The sequence below is a fragment of the Larus michahellis genome, chromosome 9 (genome assembly GCF_964199755.1).
Source record: "Larus michahellis chromosome 9, bLarMic1.1, whole genome shotgun sequence".
In the NCBI taxonomy this organism is placed as follows: domain Eukaryota; kingdom Metazoa; phylum Chordata; class Aves; order Charadriiformes; family Laridae; genus Larus; species Larus michahellis.
The window spans coordinates 49,612,284-49,624,443 of NC_133904.1; the positions used below are offsets into that span (position 1 = coordinate 49,612,284).

The window sequence follows — 12,160 nt, forward strand, 5'->3', positions numbered from 1 at the left end:
ATTCTGCTGCGTCCCAAAAGTGGTCCAGAGCATCGCCGGCAGCCGTGCACCAGTGTCCCTCAGCTCCTGGCTGCGGGAAGAGCCAGCAAGGCTTCTCCAGCCGCCACCAGTTGTCCCCGTCACTGGTCAGGAGAGATGGAGGGACCCGCTGAGGGCAGGATGGCCCGCTCCAGGCTCAGCCTGAAGCTCCCCGGCTGCAGCGTTTCCGTCCATCCCTTCAAAACTGTTCCAGCTGCACCGTCGGGCTCATCCGATAAAAGGGTATTTCACCAAAAGGGTCAAAATAGTTTAATAAGAATGGTAGCAACATTTTTAATTAAATAAAAAAAAAGACCCTGCCCAACCACAAGAGGCCCCTCGGCCATAACATGAACCACTTCTGAGGTGAGGAAGATGATGGTTAAAGGCAGAGCTGGGGCGAGGAAATGAGAGTCTGGGGACTCTGACCTCTGGATACACATCCCAGCCCCTGCCGGGCTTTGCACCCCCTTGTCCCGGGGACCAGGAGTGGCCCGGGGATGGTGACTCGGTGGCCACAGGCTGGGCATGCACGGCCAGGTGTTCCGGAGCCCTCGCCGGGCTGCCGAAGGGAGGAGGCACTTGGAAAGGGCTCCAGGAAAGCAGGTTTAGAGGCAGACGAGGCCGCGCTGTGGGGAAGCCCGTGGGCACGAAGCCAGGTGGTGCCTCCATCCTTCCTGCGCGTCCAGAGGGGAGGAGGCGAAAGCAGCCCTTGCTCCTTGGCCTCCGCGCCTTTTCCCAGCCCCTTTTCCAACCGGCATCAATTAAAAGTGTAAAATCCTTCAGTTAGAAGGGCTTAAAGCCAAACCCAGCTACATCCGATCCTGTTCTACCATCGCCCTGATGCAGAGCTGGAGCCGAGGTCTCCTCTGTTTTCTCCCTTCCCATCTTTCCGCATGGGCACTGCTTTTTGGAGACACCTTGTAAGCAAAAATGACTTTGTGACCACAAATTGACGGTGGTTTCACAGCGCGCAAGTGTCAGAGCTGTTTTAATTTGGGCGCTGGGCGCGTGCTCGGGGCAGGTATCTCTGGTGGCGGATGGTCACGGTTGGTGTTGGAGGTAGTTCACCAGGACGGTCGGGATCTCCAGCTCGCCGAGGGCGTGCGGGCGACCAGCCTGCTTCAGGAGGCGTCTCATCACCAGCCGGGACTGAGACATCAAGGATTTGGGATGAGCTGTGGAAGGAGAGGGAGGAAAAATGAGATGGTCACCTTCAAGACACACAACCGCCTCCGACCCGGGCGTTATCCTACGCGAAGGGACAACGATAGACCAGAACTCAATGTCAACTAGGGTTTCACGGGACCTGGGTGTATGGAGATGAACTCTTCCACCGTCATACGGAAACAAGTGCAGTTTTTCTGGATGTAGGCAGTACGGGAGAGCCAAAGTTGAGCAGCAGAAAGGAGAGGAACGGCAAAAAGCAGCCTTTAACCCAACAGATTTACATTAAGTGGAAAAACCGGGCTGCGGAAATCCCCGTGTGCTCCAGACCGGCACTGAGGGCCCTCACTGAGAGCAGCTTCTTTAGCAAGCGTCTGGAAATATCCATGAGACGCAGACGCTGTTGGTGAGTCCAAAAGGGAGACACCCACGTAAATGCACGTGGTGGCTGCGTCGAGTCGCACCCCAGACCCAAACCAAGGTGGCCTTCCTCCAGCTGCAGCCAGCGCTGGAAACTGGGGATGTTTGGTGGATATTTATGAGAAACAAGCCCTCCCGTGACCTCTCCCCCAAATCCCAGCAATTTGTTTTAGGAGTTTCCTGTGGTAACGTGTATCCAAGCCATCAGATTTTATTACTGGTGGTGGACCTATTCTCCATAACCTCGTGATGTCCTTCTCTTGATGTGTTTGGTGTTGGAGACTTGTTTTTTTTGCCCTGAACACAGCAATCATTGGGGGAGAGGGAGGATTCAGAGTTCAGAGTGAAATAGCGGTAACATCGGAGAGTTTAAGACTAGAGAGACCCACGCGCTGCAGTGACGCTGCGGAGGGAGTCGAAGCCTGTAGGACAGCCTGGGTAAGGCTGTGGGGAAGCAGAGGTAAAGGGAAGGGGAATCTGAAGCAACTTGCACCCAAATGAGGACAATTAGTGCTCGTTTCCAGCCCCGGGGCCAAACACACAAATTACCTCTTGCCTGCAGCAGCAGCTCCAGGCCCTCACTGCGGGGTTGCGTCTCGCCCACCGTGAGGTTGGGCAAGTAGACGTTGGCTCCAAAGTCAATGAGCAGCTTGACGAAGTCGCTCCGGCAGCCGTGCCTCAGGCAGGTTTCCAGCAGAGTCTTGGGCTCCTTGATCTGGGCAATGATCCTCTCCTCCGTGCAGTTATAGTTGGGGTCGGCCCCGTAAAGCAACAGCGTCTTGAAGCACTCCAGATGCCCGTACACGGCAGCAAGGTAGAGGGGACCGGAACAAGCCACCGAGTTGGCAGCCCACTCGGGCAGCCTGGCTTGAACGTTGGTTTCTGCCCCGTGGTCCAGGAGCTGCCGCAGGATGTCCACGTTGCCATCCCTGGCGGCGATGAGCAGCGGTGAGCAGTTGTTGTAGATGCTGCCGACGGGGCTGGCCCCCGCGTCCAGAAGGACCTTCACGCACTCCCGGTGGCCGTTGCTGACCGCCATGAAGAGCGGGGTTTGAGCCTTCACGTCCAGGCTGTCCACCTCCGCCCCGTGGGCCAAGAGGACCTTCAGGCTCCTGACGCGGCCCCAGGTGGCAGCCAGGCGCAGGGGGGTGCTGGGTACCCCCCAGCCGCTCCTGCGGTTGATGAACCTCTTGTACCTGTCTTGGGACAAGAGGTTATCGAGGGTTTGGTAATTGTCCTCGGATACTGCTCGGTTCAGCTCCTCGCTTTCTCCGTTGTCTTCTTCATCTTCTCTGGGCTGGAGCATGGAGAACATTTTAGTGATATCCATTAGGCTCATTTTTTTTTTGTCTCTCTCCCATGTACCTTTTTCATCGTAAAAGGCAAAGTCAAAGATCTACGGGACAACAAAAACATCACCACCACTGGGTTAGAACCAGCCCCATGACACCCACACCATCTTTTTATTATTATTATTTTTTTTTAGATATATGCAATGTAAAAAAGATTCTCAAAAAAAAAGGCAAATATTAGGTTATGATGCTGCTGACATGCCTATCAGCCTGACGCCGTGGGTGAGGAAATCCACCAGCCCGTGGGCCATCTTCCCTTAAAGTGTGGTGATCAAGAATGTGCTGAGATAATTGAAAATGGTGTTGGAGTTCAAACGCTGCACGGGGGAGCTCACAGGCTTTTACTTTATATTTTTAAATTCTTTAAGGCTGTATGGCTCACCCAGGGTGGGACTACTCAGGGGGTACCCACCCCTTGAGCTTGGGAAGCGTCCGGGGTGGCCATGGGCTCTCAGAGGGACTCCACACCCCACTGCTGGATGATGCCACCCATTTTCCCAAAACCCGCGGAAGTCACCCCATCCGGCTGTTCGTTGCAGGAGCTGCTGAGTGAAGAGCACATCAGGAAATAGCAGGAATCCACTCTGCTTCGGACCAGCCAAGGCTTCTGGGGGAAGCCTCACCAGCACCTGCTCTTCCAAGTATTTTGGGGCCCACGGAAAACTCAGAGGAGTTTTAATTTAGGAGCTGGCAGCATGGCGGGGCTTTTACACCCCGCCGCTTTTTAAAGGGATTGGGTTTCAAAACAGGAGACGAAGTGAATGGGAAGGTGGCTGGTTTGATGAAGGACTTTGAGCATCGCCCTTCCCAAAACAACGTCGGCGCTGGAATTCAGCAAACCCTCTCCTCTCTCCTGCCCGCTCGAGCCCGAGGAGAGCGGCTGCAAGAAGGAGCTGGGGTTTTTCTAGCGGGGGGCACGGGGTGGTGGGAGGAAGGTGAGGGGATGCTGAGCTGGTCACACCGGAGCCGGGACGGAGCCCCGACAGGTTTGGGGGTGCTCGGTGCAGGATCTGGCCTCGCCTTGGCCAAAAGGCAGCGGGGCGAGGAATGCGATGGCCCGACGGGGAAGGGCAGAGGAATTTCTCGCCCCGTCGCATCTCGGATTTCCTCGGGGAAAGGCGGCAGCGGCAGAGCTGGGTCTGCCCCAGCGGTTCCTGCGATCCTCCCTTGGAGGAGGCAAGGAGCTGCACGGAGCAATTACCCTCTTTCTGCAAACGAGCCCGAGGGTAACGGGGCAGCCACGGGAGGCTCGTCCCACATCCGTCTCGTGCAAGCGCGGAGGAACCCCCCGCGCGAGGCCACCGCCGCGTCTCGGTTAAGTAGGGCAAGTCTGATGGCAGCGAGCGAGGGCTGAGCTCTGCCGCGCTTCCACCTGTTCCGCTGACCCGGAGAATTTGTATAGAAATACGTGAAATTCTACCGTTGCTGTTATTCATTAGACACGCTGGTAACGAGCTCTGGAGCTTTGGCAACCCCACACCTCCGTGGCTAACGGGGCGGGGGGGTTATCGCAGATTGGATTCAAAAAGAAGGCCCCGGTTATATTCCCAAGGGAAATGGTCTGGAAAAGTGAAAGACCAGCTGTAACATTTCTGAACGCATAAATAAGCATCTCCAAAGGCTACTTTGGCAGCGTAAGCACTCACACGGGGAGCTCGCTGATGTTCCTCAGCCAGAAGAGCCCAAACCAGCGCTGTCACCTCTGGAGCTGGAGGAAGCCGTGCATAGAACCAGACAATTATAGAATCACAGAATAGTTCGGGTCGGAGGGGGCCTTTAAAGGTCATCTCCTTCCAACCCCCCTGCAATGAGCAGGGACATCTTCAACGGGATCGTCTAGATCTGCATCTGCAGACACCCCCCAAAAAAGAGGTCGTGAGGGGAGCTAGAGGTGACAGAACACACTGAGGCTTCTACCGCTGGTTGCCCAGTTACCTCCAGTGGCCCGGCGCTGCCTGGGCACCATTCTGCTGCCGCCTTACCTTGGGAGGCAGGGGATGCTCACAGCCAGGGCAGTCCCATGGCGAGTTCTTCCTCGGTTTAAACCCAAAAAAAGGAGAGAAAGAGCGAGGCTCTTGCCGTGCCGGGGATGGCCGTCCGCTCTGCGCGGCCGGAACGACGCAGGCTGTCAAGCTCACAGCTGAAATGCCACCGCGGGGAGAAGGGCCGGGGCGCTGGGGCTAATTTTAGCCCCTGAGGGGTTTTATCTTACCACTTCCATTCTTGGAGAGTTCCCCCTGGGTAAATATAGAGAGGGGCAGCGAGGCCGGGGGGGGGCTGGGACAGGTGCCGGAGGCTGCTTGACCCATCCGAGCAGCCAAAAAGCTTTGTTTTACCCTTTCCTTGCAGAATTCGCAGGCCACCAGGCGATTCGTGACCCCTGCCAGGGCAGCGCGTTCCCTGCCGCAGCACCGGCCTCTACCCCTGCGTTATCCCGGTTGCTGCCAGTCACCCGAATGGATTCCCTCTCGACCCCTCTCCCCACCGCCTTTCCCACTTGCTGAGCAACACAAACGACCCTTCGCAGCTCCCAGGATTGTTTATTGAACACAGGAAGGACAAAAGGCACTGAAGAGGGTCCTGATTTCTCGCCCGAGCTGCTCCTTCCCCCCCCAGAACAAACCACTTCTTCGGCTTCGTAAGATGAAGCGGCACATCGCAAGGCAGAAAACTTTACCGGGGCAAACAAACCAAGCGGGGAGCAGCGTTTGGGCTCTTATCAAGAGCTGTCAGCTGGTAAGTGTAATCGTATTTTATCCAGTTCCCCTTAAACCTTTTCCAAACTTTCCGGCGGTGGAGCAGGAACGGTCTGAGAGTTCGAGGCAGCGTTATCAGCGGCACCAGATAACGAGAGGGCAACCAAATTATCCAGCAGAAAAATCTCCACTGCCGCAAGAAGTAAAATCAGGGGGGTCTGCAAAACGTGTACGACGTCCCCGCCGTCACCACCGCACTCGGTTTGTGGCCGCACTGGGAAAAGCCGAGAGCAGGAAAATGTTCAATATTGATAGGTTTTAGACTTTTGGCTTCCTCGTAGTCTCGCTCTCTCCAAATTCACTCAAAACCAGATTGTCGCTTCAAAAAGGTCCATTTCCCCAAAGTCAACCCTAGGAATGGAATTGTCGAGTAGGAGAAATGCGATAAACATCGGAGCAAAAGCGGGGAGTTCAGGGTTTATTAAGCGTCAAGAAGCTGCAACCACAACGGGGACGCTGCCGTCGGAAAAGCCAAGGCTGGCTGGAAACTCCTGCAACGGCACGCAGAAATAAAAGCAGCAATTAAAAAGCCAGCGTATTGTAATGTGAAAAAAAGGGGATAAAGACAACAAAATGAATACATGTTAGAAATACGAGAGGTAGGAAACTGTGAGGGAACTTCGAGATGAAAGGAAAATCCTTGAATGGAAAATTTAATGATAAACTGCATATTCTTTTGTTGTTGCTGCTGCTGCTCTTTAGTTGTTAACCAAGAAAAGAAATCTTAGATACAAGAGCAGCTCTTTGGTAAGGAACAGAGATCAAACCGAATACTAACGAAGAAAAAAATACAAGGTACTCGCTGATAAATCCCACCCTCAGCTGGGAGAAGACAAACAGCACACTCCTTGTGCTCCCTTAAGAGCCGGAGAGACAAGGTACACGGCGTCCTGCCCGAGGCGCTGAACTGTCAGATGGAGACAAACCCCAACCGGGAGCCCAGGGAGAGGAGGCCGACAAGCCTGACCCGTTTTGGATAAACTTCCCGAGGCTTCCAAGCCCGGGGAAGGCTGAGGAGTCGGGGGCAGCCTTCACCTTGTCCCCAGCGGGCTGTCCCCGAGCCGCCGGCCGACCCGACACCCGCTGCTGGCAAAGCCGCTCCTTCATCGGCTCGCCATTAACCTGGGAAGAACTGAAGGGCAGAAGTACATTTAATGCCAATCGAGAAGGTTTTTGGGGGAAGGTAAATCCTGTCCGACAAAGTTGCTTCCATTAAAGAGATTACAGTTATTAATGCAGCTGAAAGGAGGTAATGAGCTTCTCATTTAACACCGCTAAGCATTCTGATTTAAAAGTTTAGCACTAAGCAGTACCAAATAAATCATTTTGAAGGGATTGCGGATTTACTAACAGTCCTCAAGGTCGGAGACGCAGTTATTGCGTGGGGCTACTTCTAGAGTCCTGCCTCTGAACTATAAATCACTGCCAAAACCCAGCAAAAAGCCTCTGAACTTGGGAGTTTCCCTCCGAGCCGATCAAAACGTCTGCTGGCAGCTCTCCGGCGCTGACACCGGCCTCTTCTGCCGCTCCTCACCGCCCAGCGCCGAGCTGGCTCCGGCAGCGCCGGGATTCGGATATTCCCCATGAGAGCGCACGGACGCCTGCGGACCATCCCTTGCCCTCACCGCACGCACCCACCCAGCAGCAGCTCCCAGGGCCCTTCTTGGGCACCTCACAGTTCGACGGGTGCGTTAACACACAAAATACGTAGTTAGAGCCGAATGAGGGATCCAGCAATTGTTTCTTCTTCATGAGCTGCAATTTCTAGAGGAATTTCGGCAGCGTCGGAGCCCCAGGAGTTCGGCAGCGTTGCAAGTCGGCTCCCTGCTTCCACCACCTCCCTTTGCTTTTGGCTGGGAGGATGCGCTGGAGCCAGCAGCTGTGAACTGCTGCGAGGTCTTCGTTAAGGACCTGAAATACAGAAGCAAAGTCAGCACGTGCCGGCTCTTCGTTACACGAGTTATCTGTGTGACACTGATCACTCACATAAATCTGCCCGTTTGCTCTTCGAAACGTGCTCCGGGGCTGGCAACACGAGCTACGCCTGGGAGAACAAAGGGGTCTTCTCTGCTTTTATTTTACCATACTAAAACGTGCTGGTTTTCATTCCAAAGCTTTGAGGAGGAAGTAAAACTCCAACAATCGGCTCTGAGTCACGTCATCCCCAAAAGCATCTTTGCCCTGAGATCACAAACCATATATTCAGTAAGTGAAGGTTTTTTTATTATTATTCCCAACAACAGGCAGTAAGAGCCAGCACGGGAGAAGGATCTGCTCGCAGAGGATTCTCCAACAGCAGGGAAGGCTGCAACAACCGCCTTCGGAAACAATTTCTGCTCCGTGTGAATTGCCAGGTTTACCCCAAATGCTTTCTGAAGCCACACTTACACACTGGATCACCGCGCAACAACAATCGTCGCTTTCAAAACATTACTGGTCATCCACAACGAAACTCAATTAAAAAAAAAAAGAAAAAAAAGGAAAAGGATCAAGTTCTGAACTGCTGTATGAAGGGACACGGATAGGGCAAGACACAAGAATGGGACCAGATTTCCTTAAAGCGGCAAATGGACCCCCCGTATCTTTATCCTCTCCCCGGTTTCCCCTTGCTCAGGTGGGATCCGTAGAAGTCTGTGTTGCTTCGGTGCCGTTGGGTGCCTCACCGGGGCGGGGGCTGCCCGTGGCTGCTGTACAAAAACCCCGACGCTTCCAGCAGACTCACGTTTCGGAGCGTTGAGTCAGGCTCGGCCTGTGGCGGGTGCGTCCGTCTGGCTCCCGCTGCGTTCGCCTGCCAAGCGACAGGCCAAGAGCAGCCCCTGCTCATTCCGCACACACATAGGTGGGGGTTTTGGGGGGTTTTAGGTATATATTTTTATTTTATTGGTTCCTACTCGCACTGGTTTCTTGCTCCTCTCCCACAGCTTCAGCAGGCTCCGAGATCTGTTCTCTGTGGAGGGCGGGGGGGGATCACATTCCGTAAGTAGTATTCTTTCCCCAAAACGGATGCAGCAGGGCCACGGGGAGCAGGGCTCTGCTCTCACCTACAGAAGGGTCACTGCTCCTAAGGCTGCTGGCGTCTGTGTCCCCCCCCTGCCCGCCGCCCCGGCCCCTCTGCTCCCCTCCAGTGCACAAAAATACAAGTTACAGGACAACACTTGATTGCAGAAGCTGATCGCATGCGAGAGAAATTACAATTAACGCACATTCTGCCTATCGCTAAAGAAACGTTATTCAGGAGGAAAACATCACTTTATTTTGGGATTTGAACTTCGGAGGACCCGCAGGAGCCCCACGCGCCGGCTCATCCGCGCAGCCCCAGCCAAGGACCGAGGGCATCCCCCTCCTGCTCCTGCGCCGTGAGCGCGACGAGAGCATCCCACGCCCTCGCCTGCGTAAACAGATTAAAAAAGTGCTCTTTGTGCTTCTGGTCTGGGCTGGGTTTTTGGTTTGGGGGTTGTTTTTTTTTTTTTCTTTTAAAAGAAGTCATCAACCCAAGCATTTGTAGTCTGCCTGCAATATCGGGGGAGTTTCCCCATTTTACGTACACACACAAAGCCTTAGCACCAAGGTCTCTCTAGCAAGTCATCAGGGGCATCTTTAACTGCTGGGTAACCGAACATAAAACTTGAGTACAAAGTTATATTACTACCAAAAAAATAATAAAATTAAGTATTATTGCTCTACTGCAACAAAGAATGCAGCGATGCGGAATGGAAGTGAATCAAGATTTTAAGATCTTCTTAGCGCACGCGACTGAGCCTCAAGAATAACGCAGCTCAACTAACTGCTTTTTCTACCTGAACGTAGAACAGCAGACTTGACCTTCAAACAGTCATTTTTCAGCACGTACCTCCAATTAAGTTTATCGATCGCTACTTTTACTCGGCATAAGGTATTTCCCGGAAGCTGTTAAAAAGCCAAGGCTTTAGCAATCCTCCTACGGCGACTTGAAATGGAACCTGCCCCCTCGAAGCCAAAGGCAGCTGCAACAGGGAAGTTTTAAATCATCCTCAGCAAAGATGCCGTCGAACAGACGGCAAGTGGTCCCCAAATGCACATTCCAGCTTTTTCAATTCTAGTCAGCGTTCATGCTAATAATCCAATTAAACGCAAGGCAAGTCTAATTTAGGTAAATGAAGGATTTCACTGCCAATATTGAGAACATTTAAAATTAGCAAGGAGGAAAAAAAAAGGCTTTGAAACATCTGGGGACTGAGCATACCCAAGCGTCAGGTATATTTTTTGCCTTAACGCATGGAAAAGAAATACCTATTTTAAGGATGCACGAGGCAGTGGAAAATATTCACCAGGGGCTGGGTAAGAGGTTTTGGTCTATTATTCCTTGCTTTTGGTCTCACCCCCCCCCCGACCGACGATGGGCAGTTCAGGGCTGTTGGTGTTTAGGATTAAAGGCCGAATGGTCCTGCGCTGAACTGGCCCGAGAGAAACACTTCCTCGGTCCCTCTTGCTGACCTGACAGTCACATCCCTGGCACCCCGTTCCCCCACCTCCCACACGGAGTATTAAAAACCTCCCAAAGCTTATTTTAAAATTAATTACTAAAACCGCCTACATTGCTTTGCCAGGCAGAGATTTAAACCATTTACATGAATTTAGCAACCCAAACAGCACCCCGGAGCACTTTGTAAAGCTTCATAAGTGTCAAATTAATGCCTATCACCTAATTTCTCTCTACTTTGCAGAACTAGATTTAATTGCAGGATTTGACTGTTCCTGCACAGCTGTAAGTTATTAAAGCCCCAATTCCAATCTTGGTTATAAACACCAGGTGAGTTTTGCACCTGGAATCTCCCCCTCCCTTGAGCCTTCTCCCACCTCCCTTGTGTCTGCGCTCAAGCACCCCCCCACCTTGACTCGCTACTGAAATTATGATTAAGAAGAGCTGGATAAAAGAGCATTTTTAAATAATATCCCTCAAATCCATGGCGAGGTATAGACAGCTTTCCAGGAGGAAGAAAATAATGAAAGGGTATTTAGTTTTAATATATAACGTTAAAAAAAAAAATCAGAGTAACCAAATGTACAGAAGATACCAAGATTTAACACAGCTTCATTAGGTTTTTGGTTTGGGTTTTTTTTTTTTTTTTTTTTTTACAAAAAGGCCAAAGCAGTGCTGCACTCTGCAGTCGTCCCCCCCCCCCCCAGTGAGGTCACCTGGTTTCTGTTCCATGAGAAGGGGAAGTGGAATCACACTCAGCTTAAGACAAACTCACTGCTTAAGAGTCTGTAATTGGTTTCACATTTCAAAGTGTGAAGTGCTGCTTTGAGTTTCATTAACAACAAACAGACCAGTCACTTAATTTAAAAAGGCAAGGTATTTATTTTTGTAGGGAATAAAAATAAACTGTAATACAAGTGAAACTTCCTGGAACAAATACACATAGAGAAAAGACACAGCGCTCCTCTAAACAGGGTACAATTTTTTCTTTTTTTTAAGCAGTGCATTACCTACAATGAGTTACGCGTATACAGCCATCACAGCACATTCAAGAACAAGGGGTTTCATCATCCACAATTTTATACAACTGTCCTTCAACAGTTACACTGACAGAAACAGTGACTGACTTACAGAAACAGCAAAAACATTTACGATTTTCAGCTGAGTACTACACACAATTCCAGGTACGTTCCTACAAAGAGCAGTCTGTGGACGACAGACGTACACGTGTGTGCTCAGTTACGTGTGACTACATCCAGTGCGACAAGTTATTCCAGTAGTACGCTGCTACATTAAATACAGACGCATATACAGAGATACACGATAAGAGATATAGGTCAACCAGTTTAACCTACCCTCGTTCTGCATTGCTTTTGTAGTTCAGAGACGCCAAAGGGACGCAGCGCTGCGCAGCAAAACACTCTCCCCAACAAATGACACCCACTGCAGTCGGCACCAACCTGGCTGCTCTCGGTGCTTACGAAAACATGGACTTTAACATCACCAGGTTCGGGACGTGCCTCATCTAATTAGTGAGGTGCTGTGTACTAATTAAAACAAAAACTACTACATTCAGAACAGATTGTTCCCCCCACGCTGCCCCGAGGCATGGGAAGTGCCTCTATGTGCAAGAGGGACAGAAGGTGTGTAAACAAGGAATAACTGTGTTAGGTCCGTACAACAAGCGACCCCAGCACTCAAGGCAGGGTGGTGGGGAAGGGGAGAAGAGCAAAACAGCAGACGCATGTTGAATTCTCCTGGTCAGATTCATTACCAAACAGTGCCAAGAAGCGATCCCTTTGGGGGAGCAACCGTCAGGCACCGATGCTGCCCAAAGACCAGTTTTCCCAGAAAGGGAACTGCAGCACTGTCTGGCACAAGAGCCCTTTTAAATGCTTCCCCTGCAGGTGCTCCAGCTTTGCTAGATGCAAGGGAAGGGCTTTCTGAGCTCCAAACCCAATGGAAACAACAGACACGGGGCACTTCAA

At 51.9% G+C, this 12,160-nt stretch overlaps 1 protein-coding gene across 1 annotated transcript; it reads right to left on the bottom strand.

Annotated features, from left to right (window-relative positions):
* Window positions 1-264: 264 nt before the first annotated feature.
* On the bottom strand, window positions 265-5,111 carry ASB12 (ankyrin repeat and SOCS box containing 12). The gene is made up of 3 exons (XM_074600319.1): window positions 4,940-5,111; window positions 2,155-3,001; window positions 265-1,196 (listed from the first exon to the last, which is right to left on the bottom strand). The coding sequence occupies exons 2-3, from the start codon at window positions 2,942-2,944 to the stop codon at window positions 1,063-1,065; spliced, it is 924 nt and encodes a 307-aa protein (XP_074456420.1). The 5' UTR covers window positions 2,945-3,001; window positions 4,940-5,111; the 3' UTR covers window positions 265-1,062.
* Between the last annotated feature and the right edge of the window lie 7,049 nt (window positions 5,112-12,160).

What these genes read in the sequence shown, in the direction of transcription:
- ASB12 (XM_074600319.1), bottom strand. Translation starts at nt 2,944, where the DNA reads ATGAGCCTAATGGATATCACTAAAATGTTCTCCATGCTCCAGCCCAGA. An exon ending in GCTGCTGCTGCAGGCAAGAG is followed by an intron (nt 1,197 to 2,154) that starts GTAATTTGTGTG and finishes CTCCTTCCACAG; the next exon opens with CTCATCCCAAATCCTTGATG.